At 48.5% G+C, this 23,977-nt stretch overlaps 1 protein-coding gene across 2 annotated transcripts in view; it reads left to right on the top strand.

Annotated features, from left to right (window-relative positions):
• Window positions 1-23,977, top strand: part of ZFHX3 (zinc finger homeobox 3) — a 252,143-nt gene that overhangs the window by 133,141 nt on the left and 95,025 nt on the right. For both annotated transcript variants that reach the window (XM_049703073.1, XM_049703074.1), the window contains exon 4: window positions 16,261-16,492. In XM_049703073.1, coding sequence (XP_049559030.1) covers window positions 16,261-16,492 — 232 coding nt within the window. The remainder of the gene's footprint in view (window positions 1-16,260; window positions 16,493-23,977) is intronic.

Below are 23,977 nucleotides of genomic sequence, written 5' to 3'. Positions count from 1 at the left end.
GTGTGTGTGTGTGTGTGTGTGTGTTCTCCCCTCTTCACTGATATTCTGAATGATTGGGTAAATTTTTCTCAAAGTTTTACATCCGGGTTTAGCACATGGCTACTAGATGGAAAAAATCCAGCCAGTTATTTGTTTTTATAAATAAAGTTTTATTGGAACACAGTCCATCATTGCTTCTGTGCTCTGGTGGCAGGGTTAGGCAGTGGTGACAGAGACCAGATGGCCCTCAGCCTAAAATATTTACTGTCCAGATATTTAGAGAAAAAGTTGGCCGACAGCTGGTCTAGATTTTAGAAATATGTCTTTTAAGAGGTGGTATTTTTATGAATTCTGGGAAAATTGTGGACTAACAAATTATTCTCGCCCCAATCCACCCTTAAAAATGCAGTTGTCAGCTCTGTTGGCTGTGGTGTATTTCTGTGATCTTAAGAAGTTGCTCATCAGGATGCAATGACCCTGGTTTCATGGTAACTAAACCTGCATCAGCTTCCTGCTAATGTACTGCTAGTCATTTTGTTCAGTAGACTGAGTAGCTTTCAGTGTTTCTATGGGAAGGACACTGCTCATTAACGGATATGTTCAGCCTTCAGTTTAGCTAAAATCTGAATGCTTTCTCAACCTGAAACAGTGGGCATTATTCTAAATGTTAAGTAATACAGCTCTCCACAAAGACAGAGTGCTTCCCAGTCGTTACAAGCTGTGCGACATCGTCATTCCTCACCGAAACGCCGTGAAGTAGGTTCTTCGTGTTGCCATCCAGATTTCATCACTGAAGCGGGAAAGGGTGACTTGCTGAAGGTCACATAATAACAAAGCCCACTGGCAATTCGTGTCATCTCGTGAGTCATGTTGGCGCTGGGAATGCAGCTGGCACCAGTGGGACTCACACCCAGGGGCTAGCCAGTCCTCCTAACCGGTTTCTCCCCGGCAGAACCGATGATTTCATTAGCGAGGTAAGTGAACGGGTGATCCAGTAATTAATTCGCCGTTGTCTAGACTTGGGACCCCAATGAAATCAGATGGTGGGGAAGGCTTGCTGAGTCTTCAGGTGCCCCCTCCAAGCGATTCTCATCACCCAGCGTTTTTTCTTTTAATTCTGCCTGACCATTTATGAAGTACATTCACATTGATTTACTCTCTGGACCCTCACGGCCCCGCATCGTGTGGCAACCTTATTCCACGTTACACTTGAGGAGGGAGCGCGGTGTCAGAGCCCCGTCTCCCTTGCGTGGCTCCCAACTCCTAAGCCTGCGTTCTCGCTGCGGAATGACCTGACTGCTGTGCGCCCAGGACGGGGACACACGGTCCCTGCCTTCGGGAGCCTACCAGTCTCTTGGGGAATGTGCCACGTACGTAAAGCTGATAACCGTCGCTCAGGGTTTCAGACGTGCTGTGAGATGGAGGCTTTGAGTTCAGAGGAGAAAGAATCACCGTGGACAGAAATAGGGGCGGAGATGTGATGCTCAGAAAGGGAAGTAGGGTTTGGCTGAGCTGGGAGGGAAGTATGCACGGGAGGGAGTGGCGTGACCCGTATCACACACATGCACGCACACGCACGCATGCGCACACGCACACAGACACGCACACGCGCCTGAGAAGCCACTGAGAGACTGAGTCAGTAGACAGCAGAGCTGGCTGGAGATGGGTGTGGTGCAGTAGAGGAGAGGGTGAAAAGATGCTCCAGTGGAGGACCTTTCTCACCTACAGAGAATGATGGAAACAATGTTTAGAGAAGATTTATAGTCTCTCTCATTGTCGTGAGGGAAACAGGAAGCAGGAATGTGGAGAGACAAACAGGAAACGAATGAGTCCAAAGGTGGAAGAAAGACCGCCGTAAAAATATGTGTCACCAGAAACCAGACCGGCTGTTGGTTCCTCTGGCCTCATGTTATTATAGAGTAATCTGGAAAGGTCATTGAAAAATCTGTATTTTAATACTCTCTGCCTTTAAAGCACCTGCTAAAAAAAGTATCTATATTCTGTATGAATACAGAGTAGCCTCGTGGATTTGAGATTCCACAAAGCTGCCACCTAACAAATTAAGGTGTGAATGAGTGGCCATATCTTAATACTGTAGCTCCGGGAAGCAACTGCAGGCCGGTTTGTGTCCAAATGTCACCGTGCCCCAGTCACACAGTCCCTACTAACATGCACAGTGCGTGCCAGAGCATCCTGGTGCCCCAGGGCTGGCAGGATTCCAGCCATCCTCTCCCTAGTCCTGCCTTTCTCCAGCATCCTCTAGCCCCACCTTAAACCCCACCATGCTGCTCAAAGAAATTTCCCCAGTTTCCAGTCTTACAGATGCACTTTTCTGAAACTTGAATTTCACTGAGGAAGATCCCTCACGGTTCTCCCGCAGGTTTTGTAAACCATCAGTCTGTCCAGGATGAAACTGTGCCTCCAGCAGGTCTTCTGCTCTGGGTCCTTCCCACCTCACAGCGGTTCTTGGACCTGCTGGACCAGAGTGAACTTGGATGAAGATGGGGAAAGGATGTGTTGGTCAGTGTGGGCTGGTTGATGAAAACCCTCCGTGTATTTCACCATTTAAAAATACGGTTAAAAAAATATATCTCACTGACTGCCCTCTCAGCCACATTCTGTTGGGAGGTTGAGAGCAGAGCTGGGAGATGGCATCTCTGGACCAAGTTGCTTGGAAGACTCTGGGGAGGGTCTGTCATAAGTGGGACCAGCCAGTCAGCAGGCTGACGAGCCCAGAGGTTGGGCATAAACTGGGAGGGGAGGGGGGCACAGCTAAGCGTTCAGCTTCTGAGCCCATGTGGAGAATGGTTCCCTCCTCGCAGGTCCCAGAACTTGAAAATTGATGAAAGTGTAAGACGTAACCAGTTCCTTGGGGTCCAGATAGCAGCAGTTCTCAGCATATAGGAGGACAGGAAACTCGGGAAGAAAATAAAGATGTATGTGTGTGTTTAAAAAAAAAAAAAAAGTCCTTATCCTGATTCTTCAAATCTGGAGACAGTCCGGCTGCTCTGTCGTGCATTCTGGGGGTGCTTACTCGGCCACCTCCTTCCAGATGTTTGAGCACTGTCACCTCACTCCGTTGTCTCTCGTAGGATCTTATGTTTAGAACTAAACTACGTACTAAGTTGTTTTTATCTACAGAGGCGCGGTGGACACTTGTGAACTCATCCTCGGAGTTCTCGTGGCCAAGTTACTCCCCCTGAGAGGCATCTGCGCTCTGTGCTCTCTACCCGCCGTTTCTGTGATCGTCTAGACATTCTAGCTGTTTCTCAGTATCTCCAAGTCTTGCAGTTATTTGTCAGTTTAATAGTAAAAGAGCTGTCGTAAAAGAGGATAGCAATATTAAACCCATGTAAATACGGCAAGGGGTGTAGACGAAATGGAGGATAGAATGACAGTGACCGACTAAGCTGGCCTCTGGCTGGGAGACATTTGACTGATTTGGAGGGAGGACATATACTGAAATATATTGAAATAATGAAGTCACTAAATGCAGCCATTTATAGTCATTATCTCCTGCCAAAAACCCTTATTTAAACGAGCAGCGTATATTAGCAAACATATTTATTCTCTCAGCCCCAGCGTCCCATCTGGGTCATCAAGGACTGCAGAGCCCCGTGTGGAAGTCCAGGAAAGCATTTCCTGAAAAGAATGACTCACGGTGGGCTTGGGTGGGGCCACCTGTGCTCTGACATCCCAGAGGCGAGGAGATGGGGTTCTGGCTCAGGTGTGATGGGGAAAGACTTCAGGCCGAGGTGCTATCTGCCTGCTCCGGTGGCTGTGCAGCCCTTTAGCAGGTGGAGAGGGTGTTGGGGAGAGTTTCCAAGCAGGAGAGGCGCCGGGACCAGAAGGATGAGGGTTGGTGGATGAGGGTGGCAACTGCCAGCCGTCTAGTTGTGTGTGGGGTGTGGCGTGGAGTGGAGGATTGAAATCTGAGATGGAGGGAGGGAATCGGACTCAATGAGCTAGGTCTTGAGTGGCCAGCTGAAGACTGAGAGCCACAGTGGAGCCTTAGAGGAGATTGTTTAGACTTTCAGCCGGCCATCTTTCAGTACCTGCTGTGGGTTGGGAGCTCTGCCCGGTACCGAGATAGAAAGTTCTCCCCACCTGTGAGCTGCTGTTGACAGTGTGGCAGAGGAGCAGTGGTTTGAAACACAGTGAGATGAGTACAGTGTGGATGATGCTCCTGGCGGTTTGCCGGCCCAGAGGAGGGAGAGGTGGAGCTGGGGGCTGGGAAGGGCTTCGGAGAAGGAGTGGCCTGGGAGCCGGGACTTTGCACAAAGGAGGGATCTGCTCTCTCTAGCTGTATATTTATTTTCTTTTATTCTGCTCATCCGCAGACCTTTAAAAAGACTGTTATTCTCATTTTACTTCATTCACAATATGAAACGGTTAACTTTTGAAATTCAGTAGTGTGACCCACTCCGTGATCTTTTCCCACTAATAAAATGGAGTTTTCAGATGGGTCTCATTCCTTTGGTTTCATTATTCCCAGAGGTCTTGCGTTCTGGAGCAGATGGGTGGTGGGCCCTGATCCAAACCTCAGGGAAAATAGAGGTTTTATAGATATATCTTGGGCACTGAACTGTTTCTGATCCAGAAGGGACCAACTTGCTAACTTACTCATCCTCTAAGATGGTGGTTGTTAAATGAGCTTGCATCGGAAGCATCAGATGAGCTCGGCCTGCACCCTCGAGGCTCCCGTAGACCTGGACAGGGTCTGAAGGGTTCCTAGGAAGTGCTGACGCTGTTGGTCCAGGGGCCACACTTTGGGAACCCCTGCTCTATCTAAGCCATGCAGCCACTGGGAAAAGGCACTGCTGTATTCTTGGTGGAATGTTCCTTTACATGGCCCTTTCTTAAGGACTTCCCCAGTGGGCTGTCTCCCTAGCCAGTCATAGCAGGAACAAGGGTGCAGACACACGGTGCCCTCGAAGGGAGAAAAGACGGCTCTCCAGACTCCCCAGGAGCCCTCCAGGTTATCCTCGTGGGAATTCAAACTCCTGCAGAGCCTGTGCCAATTGCAAAGATGCTGGGACAGGTGAAGTGGGAGTCTAGACTCTTTTTTCTTTAATTAATTTTTTTATCTTCGGATGCATTGGGTCTTTGTTGCTGCGCACAGGCTTTCTCTAGTTGTGGCGAGCAGGGGCTACTCTTCGTTGAGGAGCACAGGCTTCTCACAGCGGCGGCTTCTCTTGTTGCGGAGCATGGGCTCTAGGTGGGTGGGCTCAGTAGTTGTGGCTCACGGGCTCCAGAGCTCAGGCTCAGTAGTTGTGGTGCACTGGCTTAGTTGCTCCGCAGCATGTGGGGTCTTCCCAGGCCGGGGCTCAAACCCGTGTCCCCTGCGTTGGCAGGCGGATTCTTAACCTCTGCGCCACCAGGAAAGCCCTGGGATTCTAGACTCTTGACTTTCCTCCTCCTTGTCTGTGAGGGCTCACCCATTCTCAGGACCAAAACTCGATCTCAAACACTGACATCGCCTGCGAAGAGTAGCAGATTTGTTCTTGTCCGGCGTCAGTCCGTGGCCCCCCATTGTCGCTGTCAGGAATCAAGATTCAGCCAGGTCTCCCTTCTCTCCTTCTGTGAGAGGCCCCTCTTGTAGTCTGGAAACGGGGTGGAGGGGATGAGGCCCCACGGGAAATGGGCAGACACCCAGAGATCACCCAGCTCAACGGGTGCTCCCGTGCTTCGAGCTCACACCCATTGGGATGATTAATTGATGTCCTCCACTCTGCTGGACAATTAAGAAAAGCAGGAGAAGGAGGGAAAAGTCTTCAGTTGGACCTGATTTGGCACCATATTGTTTTCTGTTAATCTATTTTGTTTTCTGTCCGTCTGTCCCCAGGGACAGGTGCCTTGCTGCTTGCTGAAGCGCGCATAACTAATGTCCTCGTTAAGGGCTGATCTGTTTATCAGGACTGTGCGAGGAAGCCAGCCTGCCAGACCTAGGTGCAAGCGGGGGGCTGTTACCTCCCTCTGGGCCTTAGCCCCACCTCATTAAGCGGGTCCGGGCTATTGATTGGGAGCCTGTGTTTGGAAGAGTCTTACTTACTCCATGCATTATCTTGACAGATTGATCAGACCTGATTGAGAACCTCTTAAAGGAACGAACAGCTGTAATGGGAAAGTTGGACTCTGTCATCCGTTAGGATGATTCTGGGAGCAGGGAGAACAAGTCTGACATCTTGGAGCAATTGTATTTACAATTAACATGGCTGAAAACGATTGCCTCTATTGATCCCCCCTTCCTGCAATTACAGCCCCATTGTTTACATTCCAGCACTTCAGTTATAAAAAGGAAATTCAATAATTATTGCATTATTTAAAGTTAAAGTGCCACAGAGTTTGCTGGCTACGCTTGCTGGTTGATTTAACGTTCAGTAAAATCCATGCTGAACTCTCCATCTTGAGGCCGAACAATATCGGCTTTTAATGAGACTTAAAAAGGGGGGGAAGGAGAGCAAAACCTGGTGTACAGGGTGTTTGTCTGGCTTATTTATGGGGGGGGGAGTGGAAACCTGAAAGCAGGGCAGAGAAACTAGCCGTGTCATCTTTCGCAAAACTGTGTCCCGTCTCACCACGTGGCCGTCCACTCTGCCGCCAGCCGTCTCCTGGTCTCTCAGCTCCACTTCCTCAAAGCAGCATTTTTCTCTTTCCTCTCTCGGTCCCTTGTCCCCCTCCCACAAGTGTAACTTATCTTCCTTAACCTTCAACAAAATCCACATAATTTAAGGAGAAAGGGTGAAATGTCTTAGCAGCCAGAATGAGCGACATCAAAGGCATTTGTTTAGAGGGAATTTTTCTCTCGTGCCTGGTCACTTTCCCATTTTCTGTTTCAAGGGAAAAAATGAAATAAAAATTAAGCCCCCGGGCTTCCCTGGTGGCGCAGTGGTTGGGAGTCCGCCTGCCGATGCAGGGGACACAGGTTCGTGCCCTGGTCCGGAAGGATCCCACATGCCGCGGAGCGGCTGGGCCCGTGAGCCATGGCCGCTGAGCCTGCGTGTCCGGAGCCTGTGCTCCGCAACGGGAGAGGCCACAGCAGTGAGAGGCCCGTGTACCGCAAAAAAAAAAAAAAAAAAATTAGGCCCCTCTTATGAGGAAGAAATCAGCCCTGTGCGTGCTCGCTGCCCCCTGCCCATCTCATGCTGGCGGCCCGTGTTCTTCTCTCATCATGAAGGTGATGAGGGTATTTGTCAGCAGATCGTGGGAGCTCAAGAGAAGCCTCCAGGTTTGAGCACCAAATTCACGCTCTCAGCAGCAGCAGCTAGAAAGTTCAAGAGCGTGGGAGGAATTTTAAAGACCGTTTTATTTTTCTCAAAGCTCTCCCATGGGCTCGGTTCCAGCAAGACATCTGGACAGGTGCACTCAGCAGGATGCAGGGCTCGCGAGGAAGAAGTGATGCCTCACGCCTCGCCATCAGGAGTCACGCTTTCAGCCACAGCCCCACGAAAGTTTAGACTGCAGGTGCGAAAGGGGAGAGGAAGATGAATAGAGCCAGTTCCGACTTTATGCAGTATCTGGAGCAGGCCAGTAGCAGGCAGCTGCTTCCGAGTGACTTTCTCATTGAAGGGGTAAATTCTGGTGTGCAGGCATCGCGTGATTTATCGAGTGCAGTTTGCTAGAATCTGAAATACTCTTTGGGAAAAGGCGGGCCGTTCGGAAATGTTAGGCCTTGGAAATGTTCCTTTTTACAGGGGAGTGTCTCCATGTATTCTGACTTAGGTCTCTGTTCTGTGGCAGTTGCTGTCCAAAGCAGCTGTTCTCAGAGGGTGATCCCAGACCAGGAGCGTCAGCATCCCGCCAGGAAGATTGTTAGAAGTGCAAATTCTCCATCCTTACCCCAGACCCGGTGAATCAGAAACCCCTGGGGTGGGCCCGAAACTCTGCGGCATGACGCACCCCCCCAGGTGCTTCTGATGCACGCTCCAGTTAGGGGACCGCTGAGCTGGAACACGTCTGCATCATTAACCACCAAGCCCACGGTGGTGTACCTGCCAATCAGAGGTGAGGAAGCGAAATCTGGTCTCAAGGTAAAGAGATGATGCCCGTGCCAGCTATTCAGGTCGTCCTTCACACCTTCTGAGCGATCTTCACATTTGTTTGCTCATGTGGTTTTTAAAATTGCATCCAAGGAAGACAGGGCAAGTATAAACATCTATATTTTACAGATGAAGTAATGCACCTGTTTTGACCACCGGACAAGTATGTTTTTCCTGCTGTGTTGACTGTCATGGGGTTGGAGATCCAAATAAGCAAATCCTTCAGAGCGGATTTGGGGAATCAGCGCCATGTCTGCAGCCTTTTCAGCAAAGTTCTCCTTTCCTGGTTCTCACCTGGGATGTTGGCAGATGTGATAAAAGAGCAAGGGTTCTGATTTTCATTATGTATTGACACCTCATGGGCAGAGAGATCCAGAGAGAACAGATGGGGTTCTGTGGCAAGGACATGGACCTGGGGTGTGATCCTGGCTCTGCCTGCGCCAGCTGCACGACTTGGGCAAGGGACTTAAAATAAAAATTAAGCACCTCTTGTAAGGAAGAAGTCGGGCCTGTGTGTGTGCAGTTTCCCCTCTATTTTATCATTTCTGTACATCGCAGTTTCTTTATTGTCAACAAGGGATTCTTCTTTGGCCCTGGGGGGTGGTGTGGGGTGGTGGTTCCCAGGGAGGGGGCAGGATAGTTTGGTCATAAGGAGGGAAGTGTCAAATTGGTAAATTCAGTAGACATTCATTTCTATTCCTAATCCCAAAAGCTTAACTAGTTTGAAAGATAACGGCAGTAATAATAATGGTCTCGTTGATTATGAAGGCACAGCATACATCAGGCACTGTATTGAACACTTTGTACGAGTCATCCCACTGACCTCTCCCAGTGGTGCTATGAGGGGGTTCTGTTATTGTTCCAACATTGCAGATGAGGCACCTGAGGCCCGCCCCGTGTGTGTAATTTGCTGAAGGTAGCACAGAGGGAGGGTTTTCCCTGGCCTGCCCTAATCCAGAGTTCGCCTTAAACCACCGTTGTGACAACAGTGTGACATGGAGCTGAATGAGGACCAGCTTGAGTGGCATATATATGGCGGCCTTCGTGTGTGTGGGGACTTACACCTGTGAGAGCTGGAAAGGAGCGTGAGGGAAGAAGCACATCTTAATGAACTCACTGTTGCCAGTGCCCTGAGTGAAGGGCTGATCTTCAGATCCAGGGAGCTGTGGGTAGTTCCTGGAGGATTAGTCAGTTTGATGTTAGCCTTGTGGGACCCGCTTTATTGTCTTCCCCACCACATACCTCCGTTGCTTCCAAGTTTACGTAGATGCTCATTTGACTGTCGTGGAAACTAGCCCTTATTTGGCTTGAGACCTCAGGCTCCGATGGGCCCTTTCCTTAGGGAGGACTCCTATACCCCTTATCAGCTTCCTCTCTGTGTATAGTTATGCCACACTCCTTTCTGGAGGTTTCCCAACAGAGGGAAATGAAACCTGTTAGGGATGGCATCAACATTCTGCAAGAGTCCATGCTTGGACTTTTCTAGAAAAGATTTCAAAGCCAAGGCCGCTACAACCTATAGATTGCAGATTTATGCTGTTTTTTTTCCCTAGAATTTACTATACTTCTCTCAAGGAACATTCATCTTGAGACTTTTGAATGAGGAAATATCACTCATGCCAGCGAAGAGATGCAGGGTTAGAAAGTCTTGACTGTGGCCTTGGAGCTCGGGTGCTGAGAGCGAACAGTCATGGCTTGTTCCAGGGCGTGAGGAGACTGGCCTAGAAACTAGAAAATAGGTCAGAGCAACGCAAATGGATTGATCTAAGGGAATATTTTTACTTCCTTTCACGTTCTCTTGTAAATGGTGGTTGGGGCTTATATCTTACGCCGTCTGCTGGGCTCCTGCCGTGAAATAGGACTAAATTAACAGGTGCCGGGGATGAGGGCATGAGTGGGTGAAAAGCCAACATGAAACAGAGAATACATATATATTTAGGTTGACCTTCCGGAAGCTTTCCTAAGAATGCGACATTAAATTTGGAACTGTAACACAACCCCTGATTAAAAAAATTAACCACCCCCGTTCTGGATTGCATTACACCTGAAACAATTTCTTTTTTAGGCATTCAAAGTGAATACCTGGGTCTGGGGAGTCTCGTGTTCCAGCACCCCATGGTCATTGCAGTGTAGCTGGACAGCTGTGGACCTGGCCTACAGCCCTGGGTTCCAGTCGCATTTCTTCCATGCTCTGTGGGACCTTGGGGGCAAGGAGTCACATGACTTCTTGGAGCTCTGGGTTTCTCCAAGGACAGGAGCCAAACGCTGCCCATGTCGGGGTGTCATGAGAAAATCAAAGGTGTGAAGGTGCTTCCTCAGCAGTAAATGCCGTGCACGGGTGTGATGGTGAATTAACACCTGCTTACTCCTTCCTTATTTCATCTTACTGGGTAATTAGCAGATTCACTCTGGACCCTCATCTTCCTGTTTCTTCTCACTGGAAGTGTTGGTGAGACTTTCATAGTCCTACCCCAAGCCCCGGGCTTGCTGTGGTTACGTTTTTTCCCTCCAGAGGCCTGACGCAACAGCGACCTGTTCCACTGGGGACCTCTGTTTTATGGATTGAGAGGCTCTTCTACCTGCCCGTGCCGGGTTGCACTTCCGAGCACCACAGGTGTGTCAGGGACCTTTTTGGGCGCCCGCCGTGGGGCTTCTTCTCTGTGATGCAGGAAGTGTCTGGTCTGCCGCTTGCCCGGAGGGATGCCTGGGAGCTGCTTTACCCCATCAGGGACCTTCAGCGTTTGCTTTGTCCTCCAAGTGCAGTTGCGTTGTACCCATGGGAGAATGTGGTGAGCGGGGTGGGCGTTTGTGTGTTCATGGTAACAGTTATTATTCCCCGAGGAACCTTCATTTGTGAATCGTGTGTTTTCATTTGTGAGTGTGGGGGTGTGTGTGTGTCAGAGTGTACTTTGTCCATTTCTCCTTTAAAGGGGAGGCTTTGACGGAACCTGATCAATATTTTGCATTCCATGCATGAAGAACCAGATGTTAGAAGTTTCCTATTGTTGAGGAGGAGGGAGCCGGGGCCCCTCCAGATTTATAGAAATCGATGTCCTCTGACAGAACTTGCTTAGTTTTCCTGGGAAACAAGTAACAGGAACACATTTTTTTGATTTTCACGATGGATTATTTTCTAACAAGAGCCCTCTTTTCGTCTCTTTGACTTTCATTCGCTGGCCAGGGTGGGCGAGCCCAACATGTCAGTGGGGTGGGATCCCACAAATATCGCGGGCTGGCTCCTTTCCTTTCTTTTTTAATTATTAATTTGCTTTTTGCCTCGCGTGCCCGGCCTGTTATTCAAGGCGCCTCTTGTTGTATCGAGGTCTTTTCTTTTCCAAGTTCTTCCCTCGGAACCAGACCCAGAAGGGAAAACGTGGGACATTGGATGTTTCCGTGTCAGGCGCACAGGAGGTGTCGCCTGCCAGCTAAACCAGGACAGGACGAGCATTTTAAACTATACATGCTCCGACAGGATCAGACAGATGGACAGGAAAGGTCCCTGACCAGTGTGAGGGAGCCCCGCTCGCTCAGTTCCAGCACAGGTGCTGCCCACCTAGTGTGTGTGAATCCAGTTCCTACTCGATCGCTGTGAGGACAGTCTGTTTTCTGCCACATAGTGGTCAGTTGGAGAAGTCGGAGTCTGTTGGGCTCTTTCTCTGTTTCCATTTATGAGTCACACTGGATACTTATTCCCCTCTTGTGGGTCCTTGTACTTCTCTGAGCTTTCAGGAAATAAATCCTCTTGCCCACGTGTAGAAGTTTCTTTTGGTGGAAACAACGGTACACTTGCAGTTCATATAACCCGGCGTTTTGCAGGCACTTTAGAAGACAGCAGTGCGATTGGGGGAAAACAAGGAAACCCTAGGTGGTTCACTGTTCGAGGTTGTAGGAGAGGCTGGCTGGACCGAGTGAGTTTGGTTGGACCTCGGTTGCCAGTCTTCTTTAGCTGGGTAGTTCTCCCTTTCTTGATTTACTAGTTGGTCCTGCTTCTTCATTGCTCATTGGTAGGTAGGTGTTGATTTCTCTTGAGTGAGCCAGTGATTTTCACTGGTCCAGCTGGAGGGTGTATTCTCACAATGGTATTCACACTAAAGGGATGCCCTCCTTATATCCCTTGGCCTGTCTGCCAAGTCACCACCATCACTGCCTTATTACCTGCAGGGTCATGCCCTAGGGTAGGGCATAGTCTGTGTGTGTGTGTGTGTTTGTGTGTGTGTGTGTGTGTGTGTTTACATAGTGTCTCATGTGTTGTAGATGCTTAGAATTGAACCAAAACCAAACCCCGCCTGATGGGGTCAGTGGCCAGTTTTCTTTGGGTCCACGTGTAGCACGCTAACCACAGTTGAAGTTATTGTTCTGTTTTCTTTTTTCAACTGCACACCTGACCCGATAGAGGTGAACAGTTAAGAATCTTGAGCACAGAGTAAAGAAATAAATGGAAAAAGGCAAACAAGACCTGGGTCCTCCTTCCCAAGGATGGGCAACCTTTGTGAGGGGGAGAGTGTTGGGGGAGTCCAGTATCTGCGTGGGAGAAGAATTTCCTGCCTGCAGAGGAGAGCAAGAACTCTGAAAGGAGGCAGACAGCTCCTCCGCTGAGTCTTCCACTGGGATTTGTGCCTTGGTGGATTCTCCGTATATTACAGTGAATTTAATTAAATACATTGTGATCCCAATTGACGGTATTCTAATTAGCTGGGACAGGAAAAATCATTCTCCCTCTTTCTCCAAATGAAAACATCTACTCTCTTCTGCAGGGAAAGCATGTCCTTGGCCGACTGGCTTGCCCCGTGGAGTCCTCATCGGCCTCTGCAGCCCCATCCCCTCCTGCTGCGTCTTATTAGGCAGGTTGCAAGGGTGGAATTCTGGGGATGGGCCAGGGCATCTTGGGAGGGAGAGGGTGCCTGGCCCACAAGGTCAGGGCATTGACCCACTCAAGGCCTGGGAAATGACCAGATGGTGTGGAGAAGTCATAGAAGTCAGGACCCAGGACGCTGCTGCTCGCTTTGGGCCCCCGTTTGCTGGAGATGGGACAGCCTGAGAATTACCGAGCTTACGAGATGTGGTGAGGACAGGAGCTGTGACATGCAGGTAGACCTCAAGAGACTCCAGTTGTGAGTGGAAGTTTGGGTTGGGTATAACCTTTATAAGCAGGTGTTTCCTAGGATGGAGAAATAGTTTATTCTGGACTTTCGTGTGTATGTCTTGGAGAATGAACTTGGAGTGCAAAAGCAAGCTTGGAAGTTTGAATCACGCCTCTGTGCAAGTCTCTGCGAGAGGACCCTAAATGTTCCCTGCACTGGGATCAGTGGGAAAGGCCGTGGCTCTGTTTTCCGCATTTCCTTTTATTCTTTTCTCTACCATTTGTAGCATGTAACCGTTTCCCTTCCAAATGGTTCTCACATGGCAGACAGAAGAATTCCTGGTGGCAGTAGAGATTGCCACTGACCACCATGAGTCAAGTGTAGTGGTTTGGGGACATCATCCTTATACAATTATTTTTTAAACAGGAGTCCCCAGTATCGTGTTTATTTTAGTTCAGGGTTTATACAGCCCTGTCACCCAGGAACCCATGGATTTGAGGACAAAATACATCTGACATCTGACAACTCCCATCCAACACTTTTTGGCCATGTTATCCTCTCTTCTGGCTCAGAGACTAGAAACCCCAGCTGTTTGGAAAAGAACCCTCACATCCATATTAAAATTTTATGTTTAAGATTCAGAGCTTTAGTGCAAGGAAGTCCTGTTTCATGGGAAAGTAATGAGAATTTGGGGTTAGGGCTTTAATGGTACTTGCTCTGATTTCATAGTTTATGATACCACCAAAACCCCTCGACAGAACTTACTGCTGGAGATGCCATGGGTATTTTCCCCGTTATCTTTCATTCAGTCAGTTTTCGTTGAAACTTTAATGAACGTCATTCTTTTGGTCTTAGTGATCCAAGGCAGCAGTGTCTGGCTCCTGTACAAGTTTCCTCTTCCTCAATCCCAAGCCAAACCCTTGCTCCCAGGAATATCCTGGTGCAGTTTTTGGCTTTCGGGGGCCCCTGTGGAGAAGTCGGGGAGAAGGAACATGGACGAGCTCATCATTTTCCTTTCCACCTAGCCCATCAGACTCTCCTTCTTCCCAAGGTTGCAGCCTCCAGAAAACCTTGCTTTGGTGCTTTCCATTCTCCTGAAACCCTCTGTAAGGAGCCTTATGTCAGAGGCAGTAAATTGAAGATAAACGATTAAAAAAAAAATCAGCTCAAATTTATTTCAAGAAAAGTCGCTTTATATTTTCAGTTGTTACAATTTGACAGTTAACACTGAGCTTGCTAGTTCTTCAAACTCCTTCTGGTTGTGAGTGTTCTAGGACAGCGATTACGGGGTCGGGGCAGGGAGGGAGGATATTGCTCTGTTCCAAGGCTCTGCACTTGAGTGTGTTACTCACCCATTTCGAGGACAGAAGGGATTGTTCTCTCTTGGTACTGCTGAAGCCCTTCACTCTGTTATCTGCAAGTTGGCCCCAGAGCAAAAGTGATTATAGTAGTGTAGTTTTTCTGTAGCACTCTATTGTTGCATTCCTATTTCCTCTTCCAACAAGGTCCAAACGTGCTTCTGGAATGTTCACACTTTTTCCGTGAACATAGGATGTGTGCGTGTGAGCACATGAGCCTCAGAGCCATGCCATCCAATGGGAAGTGCTGCTGGGGCCACTGTGGTATTTTCAGTATGAGGCAGAGTGCAGGACATTCTGACTCTTGTGCTTTCTGAGTGTCTCACCGCATAACGTGGACGAGAAAGATATCCAAGCAGGACCAGAAATAGTTATCAGGCATGGGCATCAACTAGAACAAGTGTGGGCAGAAGTGAGAGGGGCCGGACAAAGAAGTGCTGAGGCATTTATCGTGCGCTCTGTGTAGTTAGTCCCTTGGGCCAGGCTCTGGGGACTAGAGGTGGGGCTGAGGGTGAGGAGAAAGAAGGAAGGACAGGTGGAAACATGAGCCCATAAAACACATGATCTGAATTTCCTCCTCCAAAAGGATGCTGGGGGACGTGAGACCCAGCTTCTCGTTCTCTCTCCCACTAACTAGCTGGGTTACCTTGGGTCAACCACTTAAACTTTTTGGAATTGTTTCTCCTGCTTTATGTGCACCCGATAGAAAGGTTCCCTCTTCCCCTAAAATGAATCATTTGAAATGAAGGAGGCGGCCTTCCTATACCAGGAGCGTGTCAGTTCCCTAATTGCTAATAAAAAGGGTCCACAGCTTTCAGCATATTCTCAGAGGCCCCGAAAGGATGTGAACGTTGTGCCTGGATAATCTTGAGGCCTTCTCCTAAATGCAGAAGTCTGGGCTCTGCTAACTGTTTCCATGGCCTCCACTGTCTCGTGCCCCGGACTTTAGTCCTGTGTGTGCCTGCTTTCTGCCAGCTCTGGGGCTTCCGTGTTCTGAAATCAGAGCACTGTGTTGACACAAACACAGCACCGACTGTAATTTTGACCATCTGAGCACTAAGCCAGATGACCTTGAGCTGTTGACAGGGAAACTAGTCTGGAGAAATTTACTTTTCTGTCTTTTTTTTTTTTAAGCCAGGGGAAAACCTAATTTTGGGTTCTCCTAATAGTCTGTAGTTCTAAATACAAAAACTTGAGTCATCTTTCTTGTGAAGTAGCCAAACAGCAGCTTTGCCTCTGTGTTACTGACCTGAGATTCTATACAGGTAAGGTGACTATGTGGGCCATGCCCTGAAACGGGCTGGTCACTTTTTCCATAAGGGGCCAGATAATAAGATTTTAGGCTTTGCAGGCCAAACAGTCTCTATCGCAACTGTGGAACTCTGGTGTTGAGAGAGCAGTCATAGACAATACACAAATTAACCGATGTGGCTGTGTACCCATAAAACCCTATTTACAGAAACAGGCAGCAGGGTGGATTGGCCTGTGGGCCATAGCTTGCCGACCCCTGTTCTAAATAAAGCAGGACGCTTTGGAGAGTGGAAGGAGGAACCTTTAATTATTGTGCCAGGAAGACCAGTTTTATACTGGGAGGGTCGGATCCGTCAGCGTTTTCAGCACTCTGACACGTGTGAGGGAGACGGGAACGAGGGTCAGCTTGCTCCCCTGTCCTCACAGAGCTGCGGGGGAAGGACCCGCTGGGAAAACCAAGCAGCCCCCATAAGGGATCCTCGGGCTGCTGCCAGGGCATGGTGGGCTTGGAGTGGCTTACCTGAGGCGTGTCCCTCTCTTTCGCCCCTGTAGCACCTGCAGCAGCACGAGAGCGGCGTGGAGGGCGAGAGCTGCTACTACCACTGCGTCCTGTGCAACTACTCCACCAAGGCCAAGCTCAACCTCATCCAGCACGTGCGCTCCATGAAGCATCAGCGCAGCGAGAGCCTGCGCAAGCTGCAGCGGCTGCAGAAGGGCCTTCCGGAGGAGGATGAAGACCTGGGGCAGATCTTCACCATCCGTAGGTGCCCCTCCACCGACCCCGGTGAGTGGTCTCGTGGGCATGGGCGGCCCGGGGCCGCCCGGGCAGTGGCCTCCCGAGGGCTTCGGCTCGGTGCAGCTGGCCGTCACGTCCATGACTAGCCTCACAGCTGACCATTGTGTTCTGAAGGGACACGCAGGGATTGTTGCTTTTCCCATTTTTTAAAGGAACTTAGCACCACACTTCTCTTCAGGTGTCACAAGCCGCTGCCCAGGGAGCAAAAGCCAACAGACCGTGTTTTGTCCCCTCTCCCCACATTCTTCTGAAGTGTGCTCTAGATTCAGTTTTTTGGTTCAGATCGACATAAAGCAGATGCTAAGCAGTGTCTTGCTCAGTATTGAGAATGGGCGCTGTGTGACCTCGAGTCTGGTCGGTAAGAATGAACTTCAAAGAAGATCGAAACATGTGTTTGCTATAAACATTGCGATTGTATTTGAGAGCGACCCAGTTGTTCCTGGCTCAGTGCTGGCTGTTACTTCACAAAGAGGGTGGAGACCTTCCAGGGGAGCTCACCCCGCGCTTCCGCCTCCCACCCTGGCCTCTCACCCGCCATCCCCTTCTCCTTCCTTCCCCATGGGACTCTCACTCCCACTGGGACCTCACTCAGTAGAATCTCCCCTCTCTCTTATCTTTTTAGCCTTCCAGTCCCTTTCTCTCTGGTCAGGAGCACAGGACAGTCATTTGTCTCTTTAAAAACGATTTATGGTTAAAGCCCTCCCTTAATCCTGTGTCCCACTCTCTCTCTCCAACAGCATCTTCAGATTCTTGAAAGAGCACTCTGTGTTGGTCCCTCTCCTGTTCACACGTCAGCCTATCATAGCCCGTTTCCTCCCGTCATCAAACCATCCTTGAGAAGGTCACCGCTGACTTCGGATTTTCCGAGCCCAGTGGCTACGTGCTGAGCCTTTTTCTTTCTGTGGTCTTTGAAATTGCTGCCCATTCCCTTCTGGAAGCGCCCCTCCCTGGACGTGTTTCTCTCCTGTCCTCCTGTTGCTCTGGACTGTCTTCCATGCCACCCCCCACGCCCCCGCCCCACACCCCGGCTCGTGGCCCTCAGGCTGCCCTACGTGCCGTCATCACCTGGGCACTAGGCCTGGCCTTTGGCTCCCAGCCTCTTGAAACTTTGTCTCCTGGTGTTGGCACGTGTGCCCTTCAGACAGCTTCCTGGACCTCTCACGGGCGCCACCTCATACACGCTGGGCTCACAACTTCCCCTGCAGACCTCTTTCTCCTTCCGATGGCATGCTGTCGAATGACCTAGCCGGGCTGCAGACTCAGGCCTTTTGGTCTCTCCATCGCCTGCCGCGTCCTCTTGGCCTCTCACGTGTCGTGGCCATGTGGGGACTTTAATCCTAATATTATCATTCACGTTTTTATGAAGTTTTTAAAGGCAAAAAGTTATATAAACCTTACTGTGAAAAATGGCATAGCCCCCGCCAGTCCCATTCCCCAGAGCACCGCCTTTCAAGTTTAATTGTTCCTTTTGTTACTTATTTCCATATTTCTTAATGAGCTTCTACTACTATTTCTTGATTAAAAAAATTTTTTTTTGGTAAGTTGTACACATTATCTATTGGCTTTCGACTCCAGAAGATGTGGATTTTCCTGGTATGCCGTTGTGCAAGCTCACACACTCATACCACTCACACACATACCCTCCCGTAATCCAGACACACTCTCTCATACACACACACACAGACACGGTACCCACACACCCCAGCGCCCTACACACTCAATCTTCCCCTCGCTTCATCGTCCATTATGATTAAATAATAATTTGGGGGCATATTAATATTCAGTGTTTTCATTACTCTGACTCTATAAATGTTAATCACAGCTGAGCCATGTCTAGTTTTATAATTTCATTTACCTTCTTGTACAACTTTTTTGTTTTCCCTGGTTTTCTAGGTACCTACGATTAATTCACAGCTGGCTCTCTGCCAGCATAGACATCTTCTCATCTCCGAAGGCTCTGCTGTATCGGTTTCTCTGTTAGCTTCATTTCCTCCTGGAGACATCCCTCCCGAGCCCTTATGGACCCCTCTGCCCATGGCTCTTGTCTCCGTCACCTGGCTGTAGCTTTGCTCCCTTTTTCCATATAAACGAAACCGGATTCTTCAGTGGTGGGATATACCAGAATTGGAGAATGCTTCCCCCCTGCTAGAGTAGATTATCACAGAGGAGGGGCCCGTCCTCCCGGCAGTCAGTCTGAAATGTTGCTTCGGGAAAGTACCGCGTGGGTACCAGGATGATTTTTGTCACCTCCAGGTCGCTGGAAGACTGACTGTGCCTTCCCATGTGTATGGTAAATGCCCCTTTGGGTTAAAGTTCAGTCTTAATCTCTGGGGCTCGTGCTTCGTGTCTGACCCCATGGCTCTGCATGTGAGCCAGGGACGGGGCCCAGCACCCCCAGACATGCCAGTGCCATCTGGCTGTGGGAATCCCTGCTCCCCACTGGGGCATTTTGGCCTGTTTGGGCCTGCCATTCCCCATTATTCTGCTATTAAGTCATTTCACAGGATTCTCCTTCCTCTGCCAATATACTCAGACCTATTTATTTCAGGGTTTAAAAATTTTTTTTTTGCGAGCTCTGCACACATCATTGTTTCAATCTTCCGCTAAAAGCTGGTCCCTTTCGCCCCTCAATTCTTTCTTTCACTCTGCTCAGAATTCCCTTTTTATTAATGAGGTGCCCCAAACTAAATAGTGTACAGCTGCCATTTCACCCGGGGTCTATGGACTGGAACAAACAGTTCCCTGTTTTATAATGTAATACTTCTATTTATGCAGTCGCTCTGGAATTGCTTTCTTACACCATTGCCTTCTGGGTTTCTCTCATTTAATGCGTATTAGGGTTTTTTTTTTTCCTCCTCCCGAAGTGTATGAGCAACTTTAGTCTAGATGATAGACTTCCTTTCTGTATTTCAAAATCCTTTTGTATTGTCTTTGGCCTGGAGTCATGTTTTTGCTCTCCACCCACCTCCCTCCCAACCCTGCGCCCCTCCCACTCATACGCTCTAGCTACGTTTATTTATTCTCTTTACTAATGACAAAAGGGACAAATTATTAGACAATACTCATATTGGCATTAACAGTAACTCGGTTCCGTTTTAGAAACTCATTTAAGATAACTCATCTTATATATTTTAATATATCCTTTTCCCTCCCACCGGGAATTGACTGTTAAAAACTTCTTGGAAGAACGTCTTCAAGAAAAGGGACATTGTGGGCCTAGTAGAGTTAAGACATTGAAAGTCATCAGCTTCAAGTTTTGTAAACACAAACTTTATAAAATACAGGCATACTTCGTTTCACTGCTCCACATGCTTCGTTCTTTTACAAATAGAAGGTTTGTGGCTGACCTGCATGGAGCAAGTCTGTGGGCCCCATTCTTCCAACAGCATTTGCTCACTTTGTGTCTCTGTGTCACGTTCTGGTAATTCTCGCAATATTTTAAACCCTCCACCAGCAAAAAATATTACAACCCCCTGAAGGCTCAGAGGATGGTTAACATTTTCTAGCAATAAAGTATTTTTTAATTAAGGTAGGTACATTTTTTAGACATCATGCTGTTGAACACGTACTAGACTACAGTATAGTGTAAATGTAACTTTTATGCACCCTGAGAAACCACAGAATTCGTGTGATTCGCTTTATTGTAGTACTCGATTTATCACAATGCTCTGGAGCCGAACCTGCAGTATCTCTGAGGTACGCCTGTATTCCCAGTTTTCTCCCCTGGAACGTAAGGATGGGGTCACTAATCTTCAGCTGGAAACATCATTCATGTAGCATAAGGCGGCCGCAGGGAATCTTTGGGCACCTTTTAGGAGCCCTGCCTGTTCTGACTCTAAGCCGCGTATAAACGGTGGCGCTGTCTAGGGTTTTCGTTCCTGGTATTCTGTCATCATCTGGTTAAACGATGGTTTTCTCTCTCCTTTCCTTCCTTTTCTTTCCTCCTGTCTTGTCCACATACCAGAAAGTTTTACACAAAAGCCATCAGAAATAACTTCCTTTCCTTCTCTGAGCCCAGGACCTCAGACCCCAGTCTCCTGCCGCCTTCTGCAGGTGGCAGGGCTTCCCTTGCTGAGGCTGATGGAGTGGACTCTACCGTGGATTCTTCCCAGTGGGTGACAGAAATATCACTTCTTCAAATCTTACTTGTTAACTTAAGCCCACGTGTTTTCCAATCAGTCAGGCTTACCACGTAGCCTGCCAGCCCACATGGAAGTGTAGAGAAGGAGAAATTGTGAAGGTCTCCTCTGCCCTTCAGCACTTTGTGGCAGCGGCCAGGACTTACACCCACCATGGGCCCTCTAACCCCTTGAGAGGCCTCACGACCCGACGTAAAGCGTCTAGGTCCTGCCCTGCTGCACCAAAGGACTGAGTCTCGGTTGCTGACCATGTGCTAATAAGAAGTCCACCCTCCCTTACATGGTCCTGCTTGTGGGCAAGCTTCACCCTTCCATCAGTGGGCAGGCTGAGTCCTGTATTATATTGTCTTTAACCGAGTGTGATGGGCTTCGTCCTTGCTACAGACATACATGCGCGCACGCACACGTGCACACACACACGTGCGCGCGCGCGCACACACACACACACACACGGCCTTCCCACTTAAAAAAGCATGTCTTGGAGTTATACATCTCAGAGAAAAGAAAGTGACCAAACTAGATGAGGTTCACTGCATCCCCACATTTTTTGTGTGTGACCTGGCCTTTCAGTTTATGGCTTGAGTGTATTTTCTGCGAGAGCAAGTGTTCTCCTGACTTTGTTGGGATTTAGCCTTTCTGTTTCATCCCCACACACAGATAAAGGAAGAGAAAGCCTGTTGTGTGGCCACACCCTGGGTTATATCTCCCAGTGCTGGCTTCGGCTGTTTGCTTCCCCTTAGTTGACCAGAAGCTCTTGAAAGATGGAAAGCTCTCGTAGGTGGATCGTGTGTAGGATCAGCTTCCCTGTTTGCTTATTAAAAAGGCATTTCTGGCTCCCGGGTGAAACTGTAGTTAATTTCACTCTATCAGTGCCCTGGGCTTCCAGAAGACAAGAGGTGCTTTGTGTTTCTGTCCTCAGCCTTCCTCTCCTTTTCCTCCTCCTGTTTCTCTTACCCTCGCCTTAACTACTTCTTTCACAGAGACGTTAACCTCCGAACATTGCACAGAAGTAATTTAATGATTCTTCATTGAGCACCTACTGTGTGCAAGACTTTGAGTTGGGGGCACAGCTGCTGCTCTCCTCTCAGCTCTTGGTGTGGGTACACTGCATCATACGCCAGCCCAGGCATCCGGGGCAACTGGACGGTGGCTCAGTTTACAGAGGGCGCGCTCATTCAGAGTTTAGGGGAATATTTTGCTTGGAGCGGAAGACGGCGGCCTCCTTCACTGACACATCTTTGGCGCTCAAGGTAGTGAATTCCTGGGGTCAGGGAGGCAGACACAGCTGGCCAAGTGATGATGTGGTTTTGGTGACAACCTTTACTGGAACACTCACCGGCTTCACTTGATGGGTTATTTTTTTGAACCAACTTCCAGGGAGTTCTGCTGAACTCATACAGTTTAAGAGAATAAGAAAATGTACTGTTTTCCACTTTCTCATTTGTTTTTGTTTTGATTTTTCAAAATTGGCATAAGGCTGCGCTCTGAATATGAAGTGCATTTTTTTTTTGTAAATGGCTAAATTATATGCAATTTCAGTGTCATTCTTCTTATAGCACTAAAATATGTTGTGGCCAGTTCTGAAGCACTGTTTTCATAAAACCAGCACAGTTATGCTCTCTCCTTTTTCCTTTTGACTGTGTGTCTTGTCCATGGGGTTTGGGAAAAAGTAGGATAAAGTATTTCTAACTAGAAAAGTTAAATGGAAAAAGAATGTCAGAACAAATTGGGGTGACTGAAAATTTAAGCACTCATGGAGGAGCAGAGAAAATATGACTTTATCTGTTTTAAATCCATTCCCTGATGAAGGACTATTGGGATAGGATTGTGAATTTCAGTGTACTTTTTTAGATAAAGGGACATCATTTTGTATCGACATGAAAAGAGAATATAATATTGTTAAATGAAAAATGGAGTTTACAGAATAGGGTATAGTTTGACTCTAATTTTTTTAAAGCTTTTGAACTAACCATTGTAAGCATAGTTTGTAATTGGCATATCTGGCTGTTTCATGGGTGGGATCTGAGTGTCAGGCACATGGCAAGAGCTCAGATAGTGGTGGAGCTCATTGACAGAGCTATTAGCAAAATTGCTCACAGGAAACCAAGGGGTGAGGGTGAACCTTGGCTGTCTTTTGTTCATGGTGATAAGTTTTCCGTTTGCCGGTATAAAGTATACGTCGTTTGATTACTGTCTGATTTGCTTGCATTTTGCATCTACATGAAGAGCACAGGAGTACTTCTTAGGGTGTATACTGCCTTGTTTTTTCGTTGGAACAGAGTTCCTGATTTGCCTTCATTAGTCCTCTAACAATCTACAAAGGTCAGCGCCAATTGCCTGTTCATTTACATTTGTAATTGTGATGGCTTCTGATTACATATTCCTTGTTTTAGTCCTTCCTCTAAGTATATGCTAGTGTGTCCTCCCCTCCTCCCACACGTGTGTGCATGCCTAGGCGTGCATGTGCACACACACACACACACACAGGCACCCACACCCCAGGCCGGTATAGAAGCTAAGGATCTGTCTCTCCATACAAAACAGCTTGGTAGTGATGGCACTGTCTTCCCTGGAACGCCAGAGTCTGTTATGAAGAGGCATCTTGGAGAGGCTGTTGCTTCTAAGCTAGGGATATAATGAAGCCAGAGTCAGGGAGATGATGTGGATACCAGGCAAGAAGTCCAAGAGCCGTTATCTAGGAGCTTTCTTGAACTGGGGAATTAAGGACAGTTAAGGTTTTCTGCTTGCTCTCTGCAAAGTATGCTAATGATCTGGTGTGTTGGAAGATGGACATGTGCGGGGTGCTGGTTCACTGCTGTCCCGTGCTCCTGGTCTGGAGGGGTCCCTCTGGAGAGGATGTGACATCACCAGGATAGTCCTTGGGCAGTGGGTCCAGGGTCTACGACCTCCCACCTACTCTGTTTCCCTTCTGTCTTCTCCAGAAGAGACGAGCGTCTGCACCAAGACATTCCACCTTTTAGAAATTATCTGAGATCTGGCTGCAGTAGCCTGAGTTGCAGTGATTATCATTTATTCGCCCTTTGATACTCTGGATCCACCATTTACTAGTTGCTTTATTTTCATGGGAGGTTCAAAGCTGTCGAGGTTTTTTGGTTTTATTTCAGTATATAGCCCTGGAGCATACATTGCCTATATATTGGGCTGTATGTATGGCTAGACATTGCCTGCCCGGTTAGCCCTGTCCTCAGTTGGGGGCTCTAGTTGTCTTGCATGCTCTCCCCTTGGGTAGGTAGTGGTGTGTGCCCTTATCGCCACCCTGCGCTGCCCACTCTGAGAGGTAGCAACGCTGTGGCTGCTCCCTTCCAGGGAGGGG

Source organism: Orcinus orca, chromosome 20, assembly GCF_937001465.1.
Source record: "Orcinus orca chromosome 20, mOrcOrc1.1, whole genome shotgun sequence".
Lineage (NCBI taxonomy): Eukaryota > Metazoa > Chordata > Mammalia > Artiodactyla > Delphinidae > Orcinus > Orcinus orca.
Note: the sequence above shows the minus strand (reverse complement) of the source record. Positions and strands in the feature narration are given on the sequence as shown.